Consider the following 25,690-nt stretch of genomic DNA (forward strand, 5'->3'; position numbering starts at 1 on the left):
GTTATAACATACAGGAGAGAGATTGTGTATAAGAGTTAAAGGCCAGACAGAAGAATTGAAGTGTACTTTATTGAATGGTTTGTAATTGAAAACGCATTCATGTAGCACTAGGGTATTATGCATTATCTAAATATTCCTATAGATTATTAATTGTTTAAACTTTAACCAGTCCTGATAAATGTGACAAAATGTTCTTTGGGTTATTTGCAAACTAACGTTCTCTTAACTCTATACAGACAAAATGCCCTGCAAAACATTTATGGACTTTTCAACCAAGTTGGCTTAAACTGCTTCATTGCTGCAGGAATCTACGTGGTGATTGGATTTGTGTCCTTCTGTCAAGTCCGACTGAATAAACGCAATGAATATCTTGTACATTAGCAGCTGTTCTGTCCCCACAAGTGGAGACATGCTGAAAGTGACCTTGTTGTATTTTCTATACTGTAAATGATTATACAGTAATATTACAGGAGGAAATTGCCACAGCCATTTAGTGTAATCAAACCACAGCTATTTTAAGTATAATCAGACCTAACATACTGCGATCCTCTGTGCCAGTATCTCGTTTGAAAGCCTCTTCAGGTTAAAGCCTTTGATGAAATAAGTGCCTTAAATGTGAAGTTGATTTCAATACATAAGTGACTGCTGTGTTTTATTAATAAATGTGCCCTGTGTGCTTTACAAATCTTGCCTGACTATTGACCAATTGTCCTAAAAATGATAAAAGAAACATTCATCTCAGAGTATGGTTTTTGCAATAAAAGCTTACCTGTATACAAAAAAGCCATAAATATGTTTAACATTTAGATACAAAATAAAATGATGATGTTTAATGTGATAATTTCTTAAATGTAAAAGGTTCGTAGAGAATTCAGCTTTCTCAACATTCATACTGCAGCCAATAACAGAAATGTACATTTCTTTAATTGCTAATATCCCCATCAATGCCATCAATCTTGGTGGATCTCTGAAAAAGTAACTTGACATTATAGCATTTCCAAATTATTGATTGTATATGCATATGTTTGTATAACATCCACTAAGAACAACATCTCAGTAATAAAAATTGAGCAATGCTGTATAGAAATGTATTAAAAATATACAAATATAGTCTTGTCATACCCACACCCATTTAAAAAAAAAAGGAATGTTGACAGCAAGGATGTTCATTTTTATGGCTGGAAAAAAAAGAAAGAAAGGTCAGAGAGCACTGTGCTCTTCTGAAGTTGCTCCCAAGTTCCTAAAGAACCTTCTATGTATATAAATTGTATCTTTACAATGTATTCTGCACAAGGTGAAATATGCTTATCAAAAGTGTTTAGATCTATGCCCTGTTTCCCAAGAGCATCATAGTGTTAAAATCATCTTAAATGAACGCGTGCCGGTCTATTGTGATATTGCTCTACCATGTAACAATACTATTTTGTTATAATGCCCTTGGGAAACCCCAGCCAACAGAGACTTGCTTATATAGTAATGCTATTCTCTATTCGGCTGGGACACAAATAGAGATACGGTAATTCCAGGCCTTTATTCTGCCTCAAAATCTCCTCTTCAACTTCCTTCAGATCCTCTCTGAAGCTGTCAATCACCCGTAGAGCTTCTGGCTCAGTGAAGTACTGCTCAGCATATTGTGCTAGGGGAATCTGAGACAGAGTGGAAGAGGGAAAGAAAAATAAATAATTTAATCATTAGGTTTATGCATAACTGAAGAGGTGGCATGCTGCCATCCATACAAGATGAAAGATTAATTAATTGAATAAATGTGCCATTGCAGAGGTTTTGTTGTGTTCCATTATTTGTGATTTAATGTGTGTCTGCAGGCAGTAGCTTGCATTTTGATTTATACACCAGGATTTCAGTGAGGGAGAGACAGAGGGTGGAGTCAGGAAATAGATAGGTAGAAACAGATAAGATAGATCATAAAGATACCATAAAGAAATGATACCTAGACTCAATTAGTGATAAAGGGGAAATAAATACCATCAAAGAAAATATTACAGTTTGGTGATTTAAAGAGTATTGATTTTAGTCCAAATAAAAATAATCTCAGTTTTGTACTAGTTGAGGACTATGAGTTGAGGTTCCAGTTAAAAGCTATGAGCCATCCAGTTAGTTATTTTAGATAGGCAAGATATGTTTTTTGAGATTTTAAACCACTGCAAGTGTTCATTGGAGGTGTTGACTCACCGCATCTGGCTGTACCCTTCCTAAATGCCATGTGATTGCCATCTGCACACATGACTGGCTGATATCCGGCAGTGTATCCATGATGAAGCCCATTGTGACTGCATCCTTATCTGTGGGTGGAGGCTGGCGCATGGTGCAAGGGGTGTTGGGTACCCATGCACACCAGTCAAACTGGTATATACACACACACACACACACACACACACACACACACACACACACACACACACACACACACACACACACACACACACACACACACACACACACAAAGATGCAAAACTCAATTACACAGTCTGAACAGTACCGAAAACACTGCACTGAGGATCTTATACATCTCAGACAAGATAAGGAAAATGACTGACAACAGATTCCAACATTTACACACATTATTATATGCATAGGCCGTTTGTACAAAGCATAAGAAATATGCTGTGTAGAACCTAAGAACCATTTATACCTGCCCATTGTTAGTTGCTGCATGTTGTGCTGTGCTGGTAAAGATCACAACGCTCAGTAGAGTGATCAGCTCCTCTCTGGTCTTTAGGTCATTAGCCAGCCCTGTCACGCATGACACAGAAGAGGAGCGCCTGAGCTATTCTGCAGCAGCAAAAATGTAATGATGCCCAGCAGCGATGCCAAGCTTTGGGCACTGACCAAACTGAGGCGCATCTACAAAGCCTTCTTCAGTCACGTCACTAATCCAGGCCTGCAGTTCTGTGTCTTCTTCTACTTCACTGTCACTGCTGTAGTACTGGGATACCATGCTGGAAACAAACCTGTGGGCAGAGCGAGAGCGAGAGAGAGCGAGAGAGAGAACCTCCAAGTTATGAGAGAACGCTCCACGTAGGCGTGGCAGTGAAGCGGTTCGTTTGTACGTTGCAAATGCAATTTGCTGCTTAAATTTCGGTGACGGCACACAGTCACTGAACCACCAAATTAAAGTGACGGCACACAGTAGGGTGGAAGGAAGACACTGTTCCTGGACACTGACTTATGAATGGCCTCCCACAGCATTAGCACGTGGTCTCTGTAGAAGTAGTTTTTGAGTTTGTTGACGCCACGGTCCACAAAATCGAAGCGCGGGTGGAGTGAGCGGTAGGTGAAGACCTTATATCCCCTTTGCGCCAGCACCAGCAGCCCCTCCCCACCTGTAGACACCACCTGCCGGGAGAAAACACCTGCTCGTATGAAAGCCTCATACAAAACAATACGCCATGGACAATAAGCTTCCCCTCTGGGGAAGACAAGCTGGCACTGGATTGGAGGCAAAGAATTCCTGGAGCTACAGGTTTTTACTATGAGTACAACTCTGAGCCAAACCAAGAGTTTTTCCTGTGTCAACCTGTAGTTCTAAAATGTTACACAGGGTGGCACTACATCTACATCATCAAGGTAGCTCTGGCATATACTGAGTAGTCTGATAGCTTTGGGGAAGAAACTGTCGTACAGTTGGGCTATCAAGGCCTGAATGATTTGGTACCTTTTCCCAAATGGCATATGGATAACGGTGATTTGCAAATGCAAATATAGTGCACCACAAATATTGCCTTGTATAATAAAGACATAGTAAACGTTCTCAGGCAAACGTGTATTTGTACAGTGAAAAAGGAGACTCACCCTTTTAAATATGCCATCTGCAGAAATGAGCTGTGTGCGTGCTCGGCAATTGATCTCCAACGAGTATTTCAGATGAGGACTGAGCAGCTGGATCGGACGGAGAGAAAGAGGCAGAGTAAGATAGCAAGTGAGAGAAAAAGAGAAATAAGAAATACAACTGCCTGGTTGTTTACTTTCCACTGTAAAAATGTCATGTGCCATGAAAGGTTCAACATTGATGGAAGCATTAAAATGGATCTTGTCTGAGACCAACACAGAAGTGTATGTTTTGGATGTTTGCTTTGATTTGATCTCCATTCCCTGACCTGACCTCACACCAACCTTGTATATAGGGTGGACTGCAGGTAGCTGACGCAGTGTAGCTACACAGATCACCTCCACTACAAGGTGAGTGCTCAACAGGTGGGAAAGCACTTGGAAGACCTGGAATTCAGCATGACGGACCCACATTTTAGCCAATAGCCAGGCCAGGGGCGGGTCATTAGGGAGGAAGATGGGTGTGTCCCTGCTTGGATTCTGTTCAAGCTGAGACAACAGAGAATTATTTGGCCATTCAGTTACCCACGTAGCTGTAGTTTCTGTGGAAGTGAACAGCTGAGTACATATTACCTGTATAGCAATAGGAATGAGGCCTTTATCAGGATGCTCATACAGCAAACAGAGAGGAGCTGCTATGTACTGTTTCTGATTTCTGATTGAATTCGCAGGAATGCCATCCATCACACCATGGTCAACCAGGAACACATTCCCAGCCTTGAGAGAGAGAGAGAGAGAGAAAAAAAATCTCTCATGGCCTGTAGAGTAACAGTACAGTTGTATGACATTGAGTACTGGTACATGACAGGATTATACATAAATTAACTATGACAGACTATAGTCCCTTCTGAAAATGAATTATAGAGGCAGTGAACTAGAGCCAACCTTGATCTCTTTGTCCAGGGTAGTGTTGGGGCCTAAGAATGCCTGCACCATATCTCCACTCACAGGGAAGTTTGAAGGCAGCTTCTTGCATCTTTGAATCATTCTTGGATTTGAGCCGTTCAGGAACTGATAGCCAAAAAACCAGTCCTCTCTCCAGTGTTGCATAGTGTACTCTAATTACATTTAAAGGTGCCACATTAGTAGAACGATAAATTGCACTCAACACATTATAATTCCTTTTCACAGTCTGTTCTCAGTTTAGTAATAAAGGAAAGAGTGCAAGTCCATTTCTTAAAATGTTACAGGTTAAAGCACATAATGACATGCAAAATGAGCCAAGGTATGGAATGTCATGCTGGAATTACTCATCAGTTTGATTGCAAGACTTTTTGAAATGATTCTGATAAAAGTCAAATATAAATAATAAATTGATTGTGGCCAACTGGTAGGTCTTCACTACTTTACCAGCAATCGAACTCTTCAGTTGCCAGAATATCCGCTTAAAATCATCCAAGTCATCCCAGGACTTCCCAAACTTAATGACCAACTTCTTCAGCGAGAGCTCCAAGAGCCTGAGAAGGCAGAGGGTTTCATCATGGATACAGCAGGGAGACTGCCATGTGGAATATCCAGGTGATTGCAAAAACACGTTTCAGACACACAGATCAACATCAGGTGTGTTCCTTTGATGTCTTGCTTGGATAAGTTTGTGTTGGCTTAGATAAGTACTCACGCGAACTGAAGCGATCTCTCAAAGTCACTGCGCTTCTCATTGGCAAAGCGAGCATCCTGGGGAAGGTCCGCTTCAGATTTGGCATCTATGCATTTGGGAAGGCCTGGAGCCCAGTGTTGCCATCTGACACGAGGCACACAGGACATGTACATTAACAACGCATGGAACGCAAAGGTCATAACACACAAAAGTCATCTAAATGACTCATGAGTAAAAGATGAACAGAATTGAGTGTGAAATTCAAATGAAGGAAACTTTCCCCAAGTCATATTTTAGCCTCAAAGTCAAATTAACTTTGGGGAAGTCAGGCATCAAATGGATATAGCCATGTTAAACTCTCCTCACTCAGAATATATTTGTTTTTTCATATTTCAAAACTAAAATCTATTTCCGCCATCGGTCCATTAACAACATCCCAAGTGCACATCACTGTGAAGCATCCAGGTAATGGCCCGGGTAAAGCTCAGCTGATGTCAGTAGGGTTGCCAGGGAAAAGAAGTGGCGAAAATCCCTCTCATCCGCAAAGGTAACAAAATCACAGGAAGCCAAGTTTTTCCTTAGACAGAACCACAGTATCAAACAGAGAAGCTTTCAGAGATGTTGAGATTAATCCAGGCGAGAGGGGGTACGCATATTAAAAGGGAGTGTGTTAGAAAGCATACTGCAAGAAAATACGCACCTGTAGATTTTCTGCCTCTCCTGGAGTTCTGCCTTCCTGTGCGCACGCTCCTGGGGCAGCGTATCGCCGCTCTGCTTCTTAGCTGCGAGAGGAAACGCGAGAAAGGGGGTGCTACTCCTCTGTCTTGCTCTCAGTGCGTCTGGAACTAGCAGGGGACAAGGTCCGGTCCCCGGGGTGAGGGGTGGGGGGGGTTTAAGTGTTGGGACTGACCTGTGCCTTCCCTCACCTCCACCTGCACATCCCCCACCAGCCAGCAGTAGCAGGGGAAGGTGCTTGTGCTGTGGCCTCCTGGTGATGTCACCGTCACGTAGCGGCAGAACCAGTTATCCTCCACCCAGTACCTCTGCTTCTCTAGCCGCACGAGCAGGATACGGCCCAGGGGGGCCGAGCTCCGTACAGTATACTCGTCAACCTGCGGAAGGAGGGGGCAGTTGTGGCAAACAGGAAGTGCAATACCCAAGAGGGAGTAATCTGGTGAAACTGTTGCCATTGCGTTTTGCCCAATTCCTGTGGTCAGTTGCGAACCTTGGTGAGATAAGATTGTGGGAAATGCTGGCCAGTGGTTTTGTGCGACCTCAAATGCATCCAACACCAACATGGATGAGAGGCAAAGACAGGCAGCTGGGTCATGTCGTGTGGGGCAGTGCAGTGCAGGCTGTGTGGATGGTCTCTGGTTCACTCACCGCACCTCGGCAGAGATCAAGACCTGGGTTGTCAAGGAGGGTCCGCTCACTCGCTCCTCTCTCCCCCACAAGAGTCACATACACGTAGTTATTAGTACCTGAGTACTCTGAGGTGCCTGTTGCCACCGTCACTTTGTACTCCATCTACACACACACACACACACACACACACACACACACATACACACACACACACACACACAATTACTCTTTAACTAAAAGCAACCATCCATTTTGTTTTGGTTTTCCTGTAAAAGGCTTATCTGGTCAGATAAAATAGCGACATGTTTGTGCTTGCCTGCTGCGCAGGTTAGAATCTTTAGCCTGCCTGAGGGCATGCACCAGTGCAAAAAGCCTCACCAAGACAAAGGGGCAAATGCAGGATAACTCAGCAGTTAACCAGCAAGTCTGGCCAAAAGCACCAAACATTCCCACAGCAGTGAAACGTTTACTCTTCCTTACAGTGTTTCCACCACAAACCCTAGGCTTTTGGTTGAAATCGCTTTGCCGCTGTGGTAGAACTATGCTAGTACATTCTTACTCACTCATGAATAACAAAGCAACATAAACAATACATAGATTAAGTTTCAATGCTTTCATAAGTGAATAGTTTAAGTATTCATGGTATGTAGATGACATGAATATTGCCATTTAGAGATCTGAACTAAAGGTTACGATCTCCACTTCCATCTTCTTAACAGTCTGAAAGAAATCAGCTCACCCTCAAAAGCAAAAGCGTCTGGTTTTTCTTATTCCTACACTGCATCTGACATAATTAATTTCCCTCCAGATCATACTGTTGGGAGAAAACTTCAAATGTAAATCTCCCTTTTTGAATGTTGTAATATTCAAATCTAGCTTTGTGCTTTGCTGTAGTTTTAGTCAAATTAGATACCACTGTTGTAATATGACAACAGTTTTCTTTGTAAAACTGTAACAAACTTGTAAATAAACTCACTTAAACTACCAGGGTTTTTTGTGTGCAAATAATTCCATTACTGAATGAAAGCACAGTACTACATGGAAACAAAGTGTTTACCTATATGTAGAGTAACGCAGTCGTTAAAAATTTCCTTATTTCCTTATTTTCTTGTATTTTTAGTCTACAGCTTCTGCTGTTTGGTTCGTGCAGTCTGTCTGTCCTCTTCCAGTTCCTCTCTTTCTGCTGCACTGGTCACTCCACGCTGTTCTTACAGCTATGTTCTACATACCCAGATTCCTTTTCACTCACACTCTTGCTCTCCTTGCATACTTTCTTCTCCTGGGGTTGCTCTCTTACCCCCGCCCCCAAAGCCCTCCTCTCTCATGCACACACACACACACACCCCCCAATATGCAAATTACAACGACCTTTTTAAAGGAAAGGAAAGTTAAAGGAAGTAGACAGAAACCAGTGGACAGCATTAATAGTCAGATATTTCTCAGATCTATGCAAAGCAGCATCCTTAACACAACTGCAGAGAATGACGAGATCGAAGACACTGATGTTACACAAATAAGCTTATCTTTCAACCTTTTAACTTCATAAGTTTATTATGCAATTTTGCTGACTAATTACATACAGCTGCTGAGAGATGTATTAAGCCAGTCTTCTTTCAGGATGACACTAACATTACAGCTAAAGGAAGTGGCAAAGCTGCAACTAGCCTTCATATCAGATTAGCTTGCAATCTACACAATGCAATGTTAAATGCTATGTAATGCACATCTAAGAATGTAAATGGTGCAGATGTTGTGGTTTTTTTTTGTTTTTTTTAATATTGTGGCAAGCACATTGCTAGAGGTTTAGGTGGCTTTCTGAATTTCCCTGATCTATCTTGGTCATCTAGATCATGGTATAGCATTGCTCTATGGTGTGTAGTATCAGCAACTGAGTGGTTGAACAGTTGAATTTCCTGTGATGAATCAAGCTTTCACATAAGAAGAATCACCAGTTGGACAGTCATGAAACCACAAGTTAAATGCCAGATGAAAAAGCTACTATTTGGCCTGAATGTTCATGGGGTTTATTTTAATTAATACAATATTAGTTGGTCTATAAGATGCCAATACCCAACAAATGTCACATTACTGTGTTTTTGTTGTAGTAGTATTTTCTGGCAAAATCAATAACTCTGTTCGAGCACATTATCAGTCACTTTAACTCATTGTTATGTCCTCCTAAGAACAGAAAGCACCTGTTAGTGTAAGATGAGATCAACTATGAAGGGATAACTTTGTTCTAATTAAGAATATAACAGACACAAAACGGACAGGTAAGCCAAAAAAACCCCAAACCATACTATACGATTTAAACAATATGATAGATTATAAATAAAACAACTTGTGACGTTAACGGTCTGCATACAGGATCAGAAAATAGAACAGAAAAAAAAAGAAGGATCACCTGTACAACTAAATACGCACAGAAAAGAATCCAGATACTTAGATGTCTTGCCTTTCTCCACTGGGGAAGTATTTCATCAGTTGAAAGTGCGAACAAGGCCTTTACAGAATCACAATGGGGTCATTGTGATAGCACCCTTTGCCCGTCAAGATGAAGCAAAGCTTTTATAGAAGATCAAAGCCTTATCACGTCGGGGTTAAACGAAACCGAAACTTTAATGTGGTACGAAACTCCATCTACACAACAGGCGTTCATTCTAAAATCTCACAATGGCTGTAATACGAGAGAGACTTAATTAGCGATTTATAGGAATTTTCTGGAGTAATCCAACTGCAGCCGGAAGTATGTGGGACCTAATATTTATCCAAAGCTCTGTGAACTCAAGCAGTCATTTGAACAGGCGTGTGTATGCTACGTTATAAACTATCGCCATCTCGCAGGACGGGCGCACAGAAAACGCGTGATCCACGGGCGAGGCGCGCTGCAGTTGAGCTCCAGATTTTTCAGCTGGATGGCTGCCACCACGTGCCTCGTTGACGGCGGCGGCAGGACATTCGTCGCAAACATCACGCACTTGCTTCATTAACCAACGCTGAAATCACGCGGCAGTAGATCTACACTGCTGTGCATCTGCACCATTTCTTATTATTATTATTATTATTATTAATAATAATAATAAAAGCTCCCCGTCTTACCGCAGCCAATAAGAAGGAATGGACACCATCAAGCAAGGAAAGAAAAACGGGTCTATTTACTATACGCAGAATCACTGCTCCGTTCTGGACAACGATGTATAATGTTAAGTGTCCGCTACCCTTACGTTGTGTTGATTTAAGCAAATACTTACCAAAGGAAAGAGAACGTCTTTCTTCGTCATCATGCTGAAAACCACACAAGTCCTACGTCGTCAGACTTGTCACTAGGTGTGTTGGGGTGCTGTCACATATATTGCACAATCTATTGCAGAATACCAATATGCCACCTTCCGTCACAGATGGTTATCTACATTTTTCTTTGAAACAATACACCTTAAATTAAAAATTCAAACCAACAAGAAAGGGCTTCATATTTGAAACCTTCAGATCCGAGTACAAGCACCCATCAGCTGCAAGATTAAACCCTCAGACAGGTGAATATGTACATTTTTCTATTTTTAATTGTTTTCTGCAACCAAATAAGAAAAACGTAACAAACAAAAAACCAAAATCTTAAAAAACAGCAAAAACACTAGAATAACCATATTTTCCTCCATGTGTAGGTAACCAAGGATACTGGACAGTAAAGGAAGCCACAAAATATATAAACAGGCAAGCTGAGTGCATGCAAACACGTATTCAGAATAGCTCCAGGCAAGCCAATATATATATTTTATCTCGCAGGGCAAAGTGCCCAGGAATGTGGGCAAGAAAAACACACTAGTTGCTGAGCTCTTAAATGTAGGAATAATGGGGCCATATGAATGGGGCAGAATGCAAGTCAGCCGTATGGGTGAGAGTTGATCACCACAGGTTCCCACATTTGTTAGAAGCACTTTTGACACCATAAAAGAGTAAATCTTTAATGACATCACAAGCAAGACCATGACTGCATCACTCTGTACGATCCATTAAGGAAAATCTAAAATAATCATCACAGATAAAAAAAAAAAAAAAGTACAAGTTTTAGTGACACATATCTGTGCGCAAATCTTGATGCAAGCCCCTTAGGAATCTGTTGCTCTCTGGGAAAGAAAGTCTACGTGGAGACCAAATGAATGATGTGTTCTGGAGATGTTGGTGCTCTAGGAATGGGACTGTGAGGCACCATGGTCCTCGTCATCTGGAGGGCAGTCCACAAAGTCAGCCAGCATGGAAGCCATCATTTCATCTCGCTGGGCGGACAGAAAGGGACAGAGGAAATGCAGAGTGTACTTTACTGAACCAATCAAGCTTGCATACTCTAGAGCTGCAAGTCACTCCTGCTAGTGTTTATACAGTGTGGGCAGACCATAAATATTGCTAAATTCATGGATAAACACAGAATCCTCTTGCTGCTCTCACCCAGAACCACTGCTTAAAAAAAAAAAAAAAAAAAAAGTTTGAAAGAATTCTTTCACTGCTATTAAAGCCCACAACGTTTTCCGTTCAGTGACGCGTTCTCACGTAGGAGCATGGTGCTCAGTGGCTACAAGCGTAATGAAGGCGAGGGGGTTTACCTTATTCTCACTACCCTGTTCAGAGGCCTCTGCTTCCTCCACATCTTCTATCTTTCTCTTTGTTCCTCGTGCCTCCTCCTCCTCCTCCTCCTCCTCCTCCAGCGCTCCCGCCTGCTCCTCTTCGCCCTTGGCCTTCTCCCCAGGCTCCTCGTCTCCTTGCTGTGGTGCAGCTTCTCCCGATGTAGACACCGCACTTTGGTCGGGTGCCACGTCTTGCTCTCCCCCTGCACTTTCCTCATTAACTCCGCCCTCTACAGTGACCTCCTGATCCTCCCGAGGCATCCCGGTATCCTCCGGTGCTGCCGACGGCTCTGGCGCGCTCTCTTCTTGCACCCACGGCCTCTCCTCCTGCTCCACGGCTTTGGCGGGGGCGCTCTCTTCCGGCTGCTCGGCGTCTTCGCCAATCACGTGCGTCTCTATTTGCTGCTCAGGGGCCAGGCTCTCGTTCCCTTCCACGGCGCCAATGTTCTCAATCTCTTCCACGGCCCCTTTGTCCTTCATCCCTTCCTCCCCACAGACGCTTCTCACGGCCTCCATTTCCTCTATCCCTCCTTCCACCTGTCTCTCCCTTTCCACATGGAAAGCGCCCATGCCTCCCTCTTCTTGCTCTTCAATCATCACCACTCCCTGCTCTTCTGCCATCACGCCTCGGCGGTTGTCCCCATCCAAAGGTGGATCTCTTCTTCATCCTCCTCTTCCTCCTCCTCTTCCTCCTCCTCTTCCTCCTCCTCATCTTCTATCTCTTCCCCCTCTTCCTCTTGCATATCAAAATCATGATACTCTGTGTATATATCATCATCATGGAAATCACTTCCTTCTTCCTCCTCATCCTCCTCCAGAGCTTCCTCCTCTTCCTCCTCTTCTCCCAGTTCCTCTTCATCCTCTATGCCCTCATCATCCTCCTCTTCGTCGTCGTCTGAGCTGTTGATGTTGATGACGTTCTGGTCCTCCTCTGCACCGGCAGGTTGCTGCTGCTGTTGGAGCTGGCGGCTTGTTTGGGCCAGCTGGTTCTGTAGCTGCATGTGTAAGGACAGGGTCAGCTGGGCTGCCTGTCCTCCTGGCGAAGGCTGCAATAGCATCTGCTGAAGCTGTGGAGCTGCTGGCAAGGAGTTCCCCAGGCCACCAGGGGGTGCCGTGAGCGGCACAGCATTAGAGTTCAGAGATGGCACCAGAGAGGCGAGTTGCTCTCCCTGGCTGGGTCCAGGGAAGGAGTTGATATTGTTGGCATCGGATGGCAGGATCTGATGGGAAATGGATGTGGGAAGCTCATTAGGGAGCGCAGTTTCCACTGTCCCAGCTTCGCCCACCACTCCAGCAGCGGGTGCAGGCATGGCGCCCCCTGGTGGCGGCGCGAGAGTCTGTGGATTGACCGCTCCCTCCTGCATCTCCAGCATCATTCCTTCTGGCATGATGACTACGCTATCGTCCGAATCGCTCTCAAGAGAGATCTCCACATCCTCAGGCTCCTCTTTGTCATAGCGAACGAACACCTGCCGTTGGCCTTCTGGGGCCCCAAGGCCTGCCAGTTCAGCAGGCTGGGTTGGAGAGAGGAGCAGGTCACCTGGGGGCCCACTGGCACCAGCCGGGGTGGGGAGAACAGGAGGAACCATGGGGAGATGGTTCTCCAGGGAGCCTAGGAGAGCAGCAGGGCCCAACCCCAGAGGATGTCTGGCAGGAAAGGAAGGGCCTGGTGCAGGGGCCCCCAGAAGGGTCGGGACGGAGAGCGAGGGGTTCTGGGTGGGGGCATGGACAGGTGCAGATGGGGTTGGCTTGAGAGTAAGGGGCGGGAGAGGCAGGGAGATGGAGGGGGTACGTGGGTGAAGCAGAGTATTGCATATAGTCAAGGCCTCAGCACAGAATGAAGAAACCTGAAGAGAGCCAGAGAGAACAACAGACAGGAGGTGAATTGCAGTTTCTAAAAGCTTAGACAGAGAAACACAAAACTGACCAGAACACCATAGTAATGGAAGCTGCCGCTCCCAGCACAGAACGTCATATAATAAATCAGTCAAAACACTCAGCCACCCAGTACCATACAGCAGGGCTGCTCCCCATGCATCACACAGAAACTGTGCCATGCGACCTCTCTTCTCTAGGGGTAGCCAGGTAACGTTAGGTATCTTTTCAGGTTTTGTTTCAGGTACCTTTATTTCCAGTGAAGGTTTGGTTAAACTACACTCAATACATTCACTTTATTTAATTTGCAAAGTTATTCCAGGGTTTAGATAAGTTTTAAACTCAGCTAATGTTCTAATGGTGAAATGCACCACCAATCAGTCACTTCTAACCACTTCTGCAATAAGATATGTTGCCACATCTTGTAAGCAAGACTGTTATACCCCCACACATTTTAACTCAAACAGTTAAATGTGTCGTCATTCTAGTTTCTTTGAATGAGCATCATAATATATTTTATACTGCACCTCTGAAAAATGATTTGTAAGCCTTCTTTTAAAAGAGTAATTTAAACAGATTAAAATACAAAATAATTAAAACTTCTGGGCGAGAACTCCATGTCTTTCTGGAGTTCTGTCTGCCCTCTTCTGGGGTGCGCAGTAAATTTTTTGCCAAGATAGGTACAAGTAAACCTATAAAGACATTTAGAAACAAAGAACCCTAAAATCAAGCCTAAGAGAGAGAGCTATTGGGTAGGCCAGAAAGCACTGCAGTCATCTAGTCCCACTAACAAAAGCATCCAAAGGTTTCTCAAAGTCAATGCAGAATAGGTCATGGACTTCCCACATATTCCCGAGTTGGCAATATGTGGTTACACATACACTGAAGTGGTTTTTGTGTGGGTCACAAGTTCCATTATGGTCAAGAACCGCATATGGATTCTTTCTTATTCTTGCAAAATGTCCTGACCTTAGGATCTGAAAGAGTAAACCTATATGGTTGTGCTGTGTTCATTATGTATACTGTAGATGACTAGGAATGGCTACAAAAATAATCCCACCATAAAATCTACTGTTTACAGGTCTACTGCCTCTGCTTTTAGATCAAGCGTTGCTGGAATTCTCAGAAATGTGGAATTACTCATGCCTAGAAACGAATAAAAAACACAAACACAGCGCTGTTGATTTTTCTCAGCTGCAACCCTTAAGTACTGAGACACATCAGGGGATTGCCTACAGAATGTGTACACACCTCCAAGTACATGTTCGATGAGACATTAACATTTGAAGAGAAGAGAGAGTTAATTTTTTTAAAAAATATATATTAGTCAGCCATGCATTTTAAGAAATTTTCCAAAGACTCCTCTTTAGTAAGTCCGATACTGCTCATTTAACTCATTTATTGGGAGCTGCTTCATTGTTTATCCATCTCCTTCCATATAAAAGGAGGTCTTTGGCTTCTGTTATTAAAAACAAACAAACGCTGAAAAGCTCATTCTCCAATGATCCTTCCCCAGTGCTCCACGCTGCCTTTGAACTGCGGCCCCTAAGCTACCAGTGCCTACGATGTCAGCCTGTTCAGCACAGAGCATCATTCGTGGGTTTACTAATGACCACTCAAGATTATATATTGCATCCATTTCAATATTTTCTTCTTATTCAGAGCATATTTGCCTGTTACCATTTGTAATATGTCTGAAACTTATATGCCCAGAAATGTATCACAGTTAATTCAATTCCAGTTTAATATTGGTGCATATTGATGAAAGCAAATGTTATATTTAACTAGTCCAACTAGCCAAAGCATATGTGGATTAAATTATAAAGGGCAAAGAATCAAGCTTTGTTTGCCAAGATTTACATCCATGCAGAAAGTACCCAGAGCACCATAGTACCTCACATGATTAATCACATCTGACAGTCAACTAAAGGGAAGCCCTCACAAGACTACCCCCAACATACAAGCCAGGCATACACGCCGACATGCTACACTTTTGAGCTTCAGATTTTTTGCTTTAAACCCTGCTAGGACATGTGCATTGATGAATTTATCCCAAGAAGCCACACAAGTATCCTTCAGATGGAGTAGTCATTAAATCACCTGGTTAGCTAAAAACCATGCTAGACTAACCAATAACAAAAGGAGTTATTTGTTGCCACTCCAAGCAGCGCACACGTTTACAAGGTTCATCGGTAAACTGATTACATAACTACTACTTCATTTTGTGCACATAGCATCTTAAAAAGACTCCATAAATTAGCACGTGTTCAGAAGTAATAAAATAAGCATTTGGATTACTATGCTCAACCTATAAAACAGGTACAGTGCCTATAAACAAATACGGTTACCCATGATAAACATGAGCAAACCAGGTTTTGAAAGACAATCCTTATTGTTTTTCCTTTTGAGCTTTCATTAAAATAAATACATAAATAAATAAATAAATAAATAAATAAATAAAAATCTAATCCTGAAGTACAATGATTGACAGGAAAATATTGTTCTGTGCACGCCACAAGTCTTGGCACACCTAGAAATTCTTAAGAATAAAATATAACCGAAGTGTTTTCCAACTTACATTTTCTGTTTCAGCATTCACCTGATTGATTAGGAACCCTTATATGGATACCTATGACTTCCTGTTTCACTAGTTTCTCTAGTTCAGTTTTGAGATTAGAATCTTTACAATCAATCAGTTGTTTTGGAGCCTTGCCAGAAGCCTCTGTTGTCAAGGACCAATAGACTACAATGGACGTTTCAGTGGGACTGTGTTTTAGAGTCAGATGAGAGTGGACCAGAAGAGCTTCTGCAAGGAGGAACGGTCTCGGACCTCTTGCCATGTGTTCTACAGTGTCATTATAGGAGAAGACTCGGGGTGCTTTGTAGTACAAGTATTACATGAAGGTGCCATGCAGGAACCTCTTGGCACACCGATCTCACAATGACCAAAAAAGTAAACTGCATTTTATTGGCACCGTACCTGTACTCTGCACAACTACGAAGGTGAATCTAATCTAAACCATTACATAATGTTCTATTTATCCATTACCTCCCTCTGTGCCTTTCATTTTTTTCCAAATTAAATGTTTTGTACTGTGCAGATTTTCAAAAAGGTCACAGAATATAAAATCACCAAAAGTACTTCAACACTGAATCTCTGCCACTCTGTCGGTGTCTGACATTAACGTAATCTTGCACAGTGGACATGCTGGCTCACAAACAAGACCAAACCAAACAGGTAAACAGGTATGTTATTGCCATATACCAAATTAAGCCTTACGACTGAACTGAATGAAATAAATGATCTTTCAGACTATTACGATGTTTACAGGATGCTTTTTTGCACTGTTTGGAGTAAAGGTTTAAAAGCCAACAAGCCTGGATTTTGGTTAACAATAACTCCTGTGTAAATAAGATTACAACAAGCCATTACAATCTGTTTTTATTTCCAAAACAAAAAGTGAGTTAGGTTTCAACGCCCGGCTCTATTAAATGTAATCTATACCTGGATTACATCTGGATTACATCTAGATGCTTTAAGATAACCAACAACAACCTAGTACAGAAAGCCTTAAAATCTCATGTCAGTTACGTGCTGTTGTTTGAGCATGTCTGCTGCTGACACACCTGCTGTTGAGTTAATCTCAAACAAATACCAAGTGAAATACACAAAGGCGAATCTACAAGAGCAGACTGGGGTCCAGTGTGCTGAAAAATAATTACCATCCATCGAAATCACTTATTAAAAAGCTTTCTTTTTTTTTCTTTAAAATATACACCATTTAGACTTTTTTTTTGTCCCAGTGTTTATTGCGCTGACCAAATCTCAAAAGACAAAACGGAAACCATTTGGCCCCCCCCCCAAAAACACAAACGAACCTTTTTGTGCCAGAGAAATTTGGATTAACCTGAATAACCAGTTACTCTAGAAATATTTAGTCAGTCATGTATAGTAAAAGTACTTGTGTGTACAGGGATCACATATCAGAAACTATATTTTGGGTTATATTCTTGCTATAAATAAAGCGCACACACACACACACAAAAACCTTTAAAAAAAAAAATAAATAAAAAAAAATAAATAAATAATAATAATAATAATAATAATTCATCCAACAAGGCAGCATCTCCCCTTAAAGGTGGTGATGCAAGGCACATGCCGGGGAAGGGATCATATCGGCTCACTCACCACGATGTTTCGATCTCGGCGGCCCTGGCTGAACACGGACACCGCACAGGAGAGTGGCGGGGGCCAGCGCGGGGAGGGTACGAGCACCAGGGCCAGCAGGAGGCGGTAGAGCTCCCGCCGGGGCAGCGCGCCGCCATACTGGCCGCTGACGCTGCCTTTCTCTGCGCCGCACTGAGCCTGCTGCTGCAGCCGCACGCACAGGGGCACCACCAGGTCCTGCAGCCTCTGAGCGAGGGAGAGAAACGAGAAAAGAGATTTTAAGTGAAGTGCAAAAAGCCCCAGAGTGGGGGGGGGGGGGGCTGGGGGGAAGAGAGAGAGAGAGAGAGAGAGAGAGAGAGAGAGAGAGAGAGAGAGAGAGAGAGAGAGAGAGAAAGCAAAGGGCATGAAAATGAAGCAGAGAGGCTGAGAGCGCGAAAACCAAGGGCGGAGTGAAGCACTCGTGCTGTTTCTACTTCCAACACTAGTTCTTATAGACCCTTTTCCACTACAGAACGTAGATGCACGCATACTGGCCAATGCACTTGCTCCCAGGCTTCAAGATGCCACCAAGCATTACATGAGAGGGGCAAACAGGTTTTTTATTAAAAGGGAGGTAGCGGTTCTTTAACTCTTGTACTATTAAATATACGTGACTCCAGAGATAGTAGTCTCACGCGACACTGAGAAGGCTTTTGACCACAAGTGGAAGTACCTAAAAAATATCATTCCGTAAGTGGTTTTACTTCCGGGACACGGCTGCTGTATGCACCTCCCCAAGTCAGTGTCTACGTTAACGGGACATAAGCCTGTTATTTGAGGTACTCGTCGGGGTACCCTCCCTCCTGCACCACTCTTTATTCACTCTTATGACTGAGCCACTAGCAATATGTGTGTGTGATATTCAGTGTGATAAACTTAGGAGTGGTCGTGTTTGTCGTTATTGTTGATGTTTATCTTTTCTTAAAGAAGTTTGCAGAATTTCATATTGGTGGACAATATTTGTATGGTGCTATAAACTACTCCCAAATAAAAACAGGTAAAAAAAAAAAAAAAGTGAAAAAATGTAAAAGATTATTTGAATTGTGCAAGCAACTCTCAGGCTAAATGAAAAGCAAGAGACTTTTAAAATGTCAAGTTGACTGCTTCATAAAAACCAACATACCTTGTGTAGATCTTCTTTCAACAGAGTGCCGCTAGTCAAAACAATTTGTCTAAGGGCTGCAATCAAACAATATCAATTCATGTGTTTAATATATTTTTTATAGATTTCTAATCATAAGCGATCGAGTCCTAGTTGAGAGCCTCTCACCTTGAAGAGCAGCAAAGCATGTGTCCTGATTTGCTAGGGCATCACCTTTCCTTTGCAGTGAAATACAACCTGGCTCTCCAATGCCCAGTCCTTTAGTCCGCCGAGGTCCCGCCTTTGCAGCGGTGCCGACCAGGTCCGGCATGGCTGGCTGTCCCGCACGAAGCTAGCGGAGAGAAACAACGTGGGAAAGCGAGGAAGGATGTGAGCTAGGAGCACCCCAAATAATGCCCTTAAATGCTTGGTGTTTCTAAATAACTATCCACATACTTTCGCAAAACACAAAATAAAAAGTAAACAAAAAAATTTAAAAATACAAATACAATAATATTAAAGCTTCAAAACTAAATCTTGTTAGCATAAGCACGTGTGTTATGTTATGTGCGCACACCTGCATTTCACAAATAGTGCAGCTATAATAATTTAATAAGCATCAGAGAAACTCTAGAGCATGGTGATGTTCCAACATGTGCAGGGTATGCAGCGTGTGGGGCGACAGGCCCAGTTAAATAAAGATTCCTGTTCTTCTAAACGCTGAACTGTCATGCCTCTATGGTATATCAATATCTTGTCACATATCTTGCACTGAACATGTTCCTCCTCATCCAATAATTTCAAACGTCACCACACACTGGCACTGAGACTATGTTAATGCACAGTGTAACTGATGACACAAATCAAATACAATTTATTTATATTTCTCATTTTACATTTTTCATATTAATCACAGCTCTAGATGCCTTTTATATCAAAAATACAGCATCTCAAAGGAATAACAAATATCCAGAATATTTAAAATTACTCAGACTGGCCCTACATTAAGTAGGAAAAGCGGTAAATTACATAAATGATGAAATGCAAAGCAATAAGTACATAGACGATGAAGGAATGATGTGTTCTTGATCCGTTTACTAGTGCATTCACTAAAATAAATGTACATAAATACACATCTGAACATACTTTACATTAGTGAGTACCAAAACTCCAAACTTGACTCACTTTGACAGCCTCGGTTCCTGGCGTAATGTCACCCAGGAGGTGAGTGAAGAGCAGCTCTGAGTGGGAGGTGCTTCCCTGCAGTACTGAGGCAGAGGCTCCACCCACACGCACCCACAATTCTAGTGTATGGTATAGGGTCACTCGCACAGCACTGTGGGCAAAACGAGAGAGACAACAACCTACATTATTCACAAACCTCTAAGTGACAGGTAGCTTATGCTTCAACTAAGACACAAAGGACCAATAAAATTCAATTTCCTATGCATACGTGTGTGTGTGTGTGTGTGTGTGTGTGTGTGTGTGTGTGTGTGCGCGCATGCATATTACCTGTATGATCTCTGCTGGCCCAGGCTGGCCTCTGGGAGTGATGCCCATGTTGACAGTGACTGAGAGAAGAGCCTGTTGAGCACGCTACAATACCGCACCAGGCCACTGCGCACACTGAAACACACAGCACCACCAGTGCACTCAACCAACAGCTTACTACCACCACAGCAGACTACCGGCACACATCTATTCATACCAAGACTTTAAACTGCTGATGGAGGCTGGTGGGAGAACAGCCATCTTTAATAACTGGTTTGTGTTTACCCACGCTTTGATTAGTGCGGAGAGCAGCTCCAGGGAGTCGCTGTGTATTGAAGGCAAAACCAGCAGCTTCAAGCAGCCTTCACCTGTGGCATTCTAGAAACACACACACACACACACACACACACACACCACGACGAGCAAGGCCTTACTGTTGGAGTAACAACATGTATGGGTTGCTGTATACATGTCTACTAGAAATAAGTGTTCATCTAGAGTGTAGATCTGTGGAAAAAGTAACAGGGGGGATTGGGGTCTTACAATGCTCTTAATGCTAACAGCCAGGGCACGACACACCAGGTTAAGGACATGCTGAACAGAAAGACGCACCGAGGTTGCCGGATCAACACTGCATACAAGAGAAAAATAGCAAAAGATTTGCATCATTTTATCAGCATTTTGGAACATTGATTTTGGAATTTTGTTCAGATCAGCATGTCTAGAAAACAATGCTAATTACTAAATCACACTCATTTTACTGAGTATATCTATTAAGTGGCAAAGAGAAACCCAGGAGGCGAGGAGCCCAGCCTGTGAAGCCAACCAAACACAGTTAGCAGGGGGAGCATTAGGCTGGGACCACTGGGCTGAGGTCACAGGGGCAAAGATAATTCACAACTGTTCTATAGGTACAACAACAAGAAAAACAAGCACACACACCCAAGTGTATGTCTGAGAGCGAGACACACAGCTCTGTAGCGATGACGAAGTTGAAGAATCAAGAGTGGATCGATGTCGTCGATCGGTGGAAAAGGCAGCTCTACTCCTGGTCCCTCATACTGTACAGTCTCTTCTGAACGTGCAGAGAGAGAACAAACACACCATAAATAAGGAGACGATATACAGTACAAAAGGAGTGGACACTGGTGAATTAGGTAAGAATTCGTTTGGACTTTCTCGCACATTTCCTGAATGAGCGCAGACAGACATACTGTGTCTATCTAGGTGTCACTCACCTGTCTCTATGCCCTGGTACAATTGTCCCAGGATGTTATTAGCTGATGCTAGCAGACAGTGCACCTGATTGGTCCATCCCTCAGCCCTGCGTCCACCTCCCCCACGCTCAAGCACACCTCCGAGGCAAGGCAGCCGTCCGTAACATTCACAAGCAACCTAGAGTACGAGGAACATAAATTTGGATGAGAAGGCTAATAAATAATTCTGCAATAAATAAATAAATAAATAAATAAATAAATGAATGAATGAATGACAATGGCCGTCACTTGCATAAAAAAGCCTGGACTAACAATTGAGAACAGCAGCATGAGAAGGACACTTACTTCTTGTACTTTTGGGTTGTCAGAGTCCATCTTAGACAGGAAGTAAACTCCTAGCTTTTCCTGCAGGCGCAAGCAGGTGTGGTGAACAAAGAGAGCATGCAGGCACTTTATCGACAGATTGCTCAAAGGGAAGAGCACAAGCACTCACCTTCAGTGAGCCACATGCTCGTGGGTAATAGGTCATACAAGCCATCATTCCCTCCATGGCAGCTAGGTGGCACTACAACAAAGACAATTTTCATTTGTAAGATGGACAGCTCTGTCAAAGGCAAACCTGTGTGTTTTCACAGTTGTTTTTAAATGAGCCGAAACAGCTTCGGTTAAAAGATAACTACAAAGGGAGCCGGCTGTAACAGACTTCTTTTTACACTGAATGTAAATGAACTTTAAAACAGAACTCAGTTCTCTTTCTGGTCCTCTTTAGCACCACTTGCTGTTCACACCACAGCCCCTTTAGAACTCCGATCCCTCACAACAAGTAGATACGATGGACGTCCAAGATTGACCTTGTTTTAAGAAGATAGAAACAGCTATGGCAAGGATTACCTACAATAAGACCCCATGCAGAATGAGAGAGATGTCCTGTTGAAATGGCATGAGTGAGGCCAGGGCTGTTTTGCATATAAAAACTAGTTTCAGGAAGCTGTTGGACTGTTATCTTCTTCTAAAGGTCTTTTGTCCTTTAGCAGCTCCAACCTTATCAGCTGGCTTAATAACACTCACTCATTTTGTTTCTCTTTTTTTTTTTTTAAGTACAGAGTATTCTTCTTTTGGTAGATCAATTTTTAGCAGGTTTGTTGAAATTAAAGTTACTAATTTCTCCTTCATAGATATTAATATAAAAATGCTTCGAATTCCCCTGTAGGAACTGTCCAGGACAACTTGGCTGAGCTATATTTAAATAAGATTCCACTAGTGTCGTGATGTGTGCAGAGTATCATTTTTATTAAAATAAGCATGTAGTCTTAACCACCAGTAAAATTCCTTAGTGTCAGTAATGGACTTGATTCCATTAGTGGTAGGCGTTGTAGGTAGAAATTTTAGGCATTTGATAGGACACATCTTTCTGGAGAAGTTCATTTTGAATCACTGGGAAAAGGGGCAACTTTCTTGTGGTTTGAACAGGCAGGAGGCACAACCCGGTAGTGCTATTGTTTTCATCCGTTTTCTTAAGCAAATCTTCTTTACAACTTCTTGTTGCAAGCATGATCCACGAATTGAAAAATATCAGAATTCAGGTGATGGGATTTAATCCATCATTTAAAAAGTATATTAGGCTCAGAATTGTATTTCATCTTGATTTTTGTTGGTGGTGCCTCTCACATCTTTGATTAAGTTGATATAGCTGGTAAGTCTGGTCTTAGAACAAGTATAATTAGCCAATTTAATAACTAAACTAGAGATGATACCATCCAGTTCATTGGGAAAATATACAATCCTGAGAGTAGTCATGCTGGTAAGTTTGAAGAGAAAAAAATGTAAAAAATAAATAAATAAATAATAATAATAATAAATATATATATATATATATATAATTATAATATATATAGTATATATATATATATATATATATATATATTTACTGCAAACATACCATCTTACACAAACGCGCATTGTGATTATATCCAATTACTATAAATCTGATGCTGTCAGAAAAGGAGGACACTAAAAAAATAAATACATTTTAAAAAACTGAGATGACGGATGTTGCTGCAGAAACCATACAATCCCATGTGCGGTAATCTTTCTTGCAGTTGTTTGTAGTCACTGTGTAGGGGCAACCCTAAAGATTTCCACATGGATAAAAGCACAGAACAGACCAGACATACTTGTTTTCCCATCACACAATCAGACCATAATATAAACCACAATTACTGTACTGAGAAAACCTGGAATGCGGTCTGAATTGGGTTTGTTTTTCATGTTCACGTGGGAAAAGAAACGAATGAAACCAGCCCACTTGTGAAAATGCATCTAGTCCCTCAACACTAGAAGCAAAACATCAGCCCTGTAACTAATATGGTTCAAACATCTCTCTTGTGAGAAAGCCAACAAAAAAAAAAAAAAAACTCAACTCTGCTGTGTCTTGAGAGCACATCATCTAACGGGCCAATAGTAGATCAAGAAAAACTAAAATCTAAACAAAGCTCCTTCCAACTTCCAACCCACGACATCCCCCATTACCTGCCATTTACCTATGAGGCGAGACGCGAGTGCATTTGCTTAGAGCTGGTGTGGAGTCTCACCTCAGACTTGAGGCCCAGCAGGGAGGTGAGGATCCCCAGCACAGAGTTGAGGCCCACCTCTCTGGCCAGCTCGGGCAGCTGGGAGGAGTACTGCAGCAGGTCAGACAGCACGCTCACCGCCAGCTGAAACCGTGGGCAGGGGGGCTTGCGACTGCACGCGCAGGCCGGAGACAGAAGAGGGAGTTAGGGAGGGCAACGGACAGAGAGCAAAGGAGCAAGAATTTCATTTCACCACATCTGCAGCAGATTGGTAGAACGCACTTCAGGTCTCGTTAACACGGCAATGCACAGACGTTGCATTTCTTTGGCAAAAGTAGCAGAAAAATTGTGTTCAGTACTACGGCTATATTCTCCAAATAACCTTCTGATGTGCCTGGAATAAGACCACACTACATTAAACCAAAGCTACATGGCGAAGAGCAATTATGGATAACGGAATGAAACGCATGTTCAGTCAGATAAAGACAATTTCTGTATACAAAAATGTATGAAAGCTGTTAAATTACATACATAAAGGAAGACAATAAAGTACAGGATTCATAATGTGCAGCTGTTACCAAAAATAATATTGGGCAAAATGCAGCCAGGGATCACCTGGATAATCTGTTGTAGAGTGCGTACCACGAGAGACAGTGCTGCTGGAAGACTTCACTCGAGCTGTCCTTCACCAAACATAGACAACAAACACAGACCCTCAAAACCTAAAACGCAGGAAGATTCAAAGTTAACCTCTTTCAGCATTTCGCATTCGTTAAAACTGTTCCCTCTCCTGATGGACATGATCGTTCGGCGTACAGAGTGACCTACAGTTATCCACACCAAGCAAAGCGCGTGTACATCGTATGCTGCCCACCTCGTCTTGCTGACCCGAGCCGGGCATTGCTGATCCCCAGCGAGACCGCCCACGGCCCGGAGTGCTATGGCAGAGACAAAATCTGTTTAAAAAACCCCACTCGGCATTTGCGTCGGTGCCAAGGCGGACTTACGTCCACTAACCTAGCTAGCTTTCTGCGAGTCAGAGAAAACAACATGTGAAATAAATAAATCAGCGAAGGCTACCGGCCTATTTTATGTCGCTTAGCTCAATGTCAGCTACGAGTGTCAGCACCATCGGGGCAACCCGTTAATAAAAGCTGTGGTCAACTTGTGCATATACATAAAATTCGACAACCGGAATTGCAATGTCAGCCCCTTTAGGTGGCAGAGCAGCGCGTCAACACACAAAGACGGCACCATCCCACCCAGGGCCGCCGCGCTGAAGCGAGCCGCCGAGGCGAAGCTCCTCTGAGCGCTGCGGCGGCCACTCTGCCTTACGTGCGTCGCGACCACGCCGTGCTCGCGATAGTCCGCCAACAGCGCGGGCAGGTGTTCGGCTCGGTCCTCTCTCAGCGCCGACGCCAGACCCTCGGTCAGCCGCACACCGTTGGGGCCATGCAGCCAAGCCGCCGCAGCCATCTTGCCTCCCTGCGAATGACGTCAGTGGCCTCCGACGAGGCGCTTCGTCGATATCTCGCGCGCCGCCCGTTTGGACTCGCGCGGAGATCCGGGCGCGCGCGCGGCGGCGGCGGGCGGATTGGGATCCCGTGGGACGCTCCGCCGGGTCCTCGGGTGATATTGGAGCGGGCATGAGGAATGATATGTTTCCTTTTCATTCTCTTTTGCGTTCTCCATTTTACGTTAACGCACGCATTGAATCCTGTAAGAGACAATCACTGTTCCAACGTTTAGGAAACCCGACCCGCTCCCTCGTTTCCCCCCGGTGAAATTAACCCAGTTCTGCTGGCGCTGTCCACGTTGAATT

At 43.1% G+C, this 25,690-nt stretch overlaps 3 protein-coding genes across 7 annotated transcripts in view; 1 reads left to right on the forward strand and 2 right to left on the reverse strand.

The window, feature by feature from the left end:
• The window catches only part of rnaseka (ribonuclease, RNase K a), a 1,492-nt gene extending 804 nt beyond the window's left edge, over positions 1 to 688 (forward strand). The window contains exon 3 of the mRNA XM_027015567.2: positions 237 to 688. Coding sequence (XP_026871368.1) covers positions 237 to 381 — 145 coding nt within the window. The 3' untranslated portion in view covers positions 382 to 688. The remainder of the gene's footprint in view (positions 1 to 236) is intronic.
• Positions 689 to 902: 214 nt separating this feature from the next.
• alox12 (arachidonate 12-lipoxygenase) lies at positions 903 to 10,139 on the reverse strand. Of its 5 annotated transcripts, none has more exons than XM_035519918.1 (15): positions 10,060 to 10,139; positions 6,827 to 6,970; positions 6,354 to 6,555; positions 6,144 to 6,225; positions 5,465 to 5,587; positions 5,197 to 5,303; positions 4,732 to 4,904; positions 4,420 to 4,563; positions 4,132 to 4,335; positions 3,811 to 3,897; positions 3,185 to 3,354; positions 2,848 to 2,969; positions 2,651 to 2,751; positions 2,191 to 2,361; positions 903 to 1,646 (listed from the first exon to the last, which is right to left on the reverse strand). In XM_035519918.1, exons 1-15 carry the CDS (start codon positions 10,090 to 10,092, stop codon positions 1,467 to 1,469), a joined length of 2,043 nt encoding a protein of 680 aa, XP_035375811.1. In that variant the 5' UTR covers positions 10,093 to 10,139; the 3' UTR covers positions 903 to 1,466. The 5 variants fall into 5 exon arrangements, with proteins under 5 accessions (XP_035375811.1, XP_026871365.2, XP_026871366.2 ...); XM_027015564.2 differs by lacking the exon at positions 10,060 to 10,139 and adding an exon at positions 9,233 to 9,914; XM_027015565.2 differs by lacking the exon at positions 10,060 to 10,139 and adding an exon at positions 9,213 to 9,914.
• A 617-nt stretch (positions 10,140 to 10,756) lies between these two features.
• Positions 10,757 to 25,344, reverse strand: pelp1 (proline, glutamate and leucine rich protein 1). Its single transcript, XM_027015561.2, is given in 21 exon segments — positions 10,757 to 11,082; positions 11,407 to 12,077; positions 12,080 to 13,274; positions 17,492 to 17,716; positions 18,633 to 18,688; positions 18,780 to 18,942; positions 19,776 to 19,926; positions 20,103 to 20,216; positions 20,371 to 20,459; positions 20,625 to 20,712; positions 21,024 to 21,156; positions 21,320 to 21,476; positions 21,644 to 21,703; positions 21,792 to 21,863; positions 23,890 to 24,015; positions 24,017 to 24,040; positions 24,484 to 24,509; positions 24,512 to 24,560; positions 24,562 to 24,590; positions 24,743 to 24,806; positions 25,204 to 25,344. Coding segments are annotated over 21 exon segments (3,723 nt in total). The 3' UTR covers positions 10,757 to 10,992.
• Between the last annotated feature and the right edge of the window lie 346 nt (positions 25,345 to 25,690).

Source organism: Electrophorus electricus, chromosome 19, assembly GCF_013358815.1.
Source record: "Electrophorus electricus isolate fEleEle1 chromosome 19, fEleEle1.pri, whole genome shotgun sequence".
Lineage (NCBI taxonomy): Eukaryota > Metazoa > Chordata > Actinopteri > Gymnotiformes > Gymnotidae > Electrophorus > Electrophorus electricus.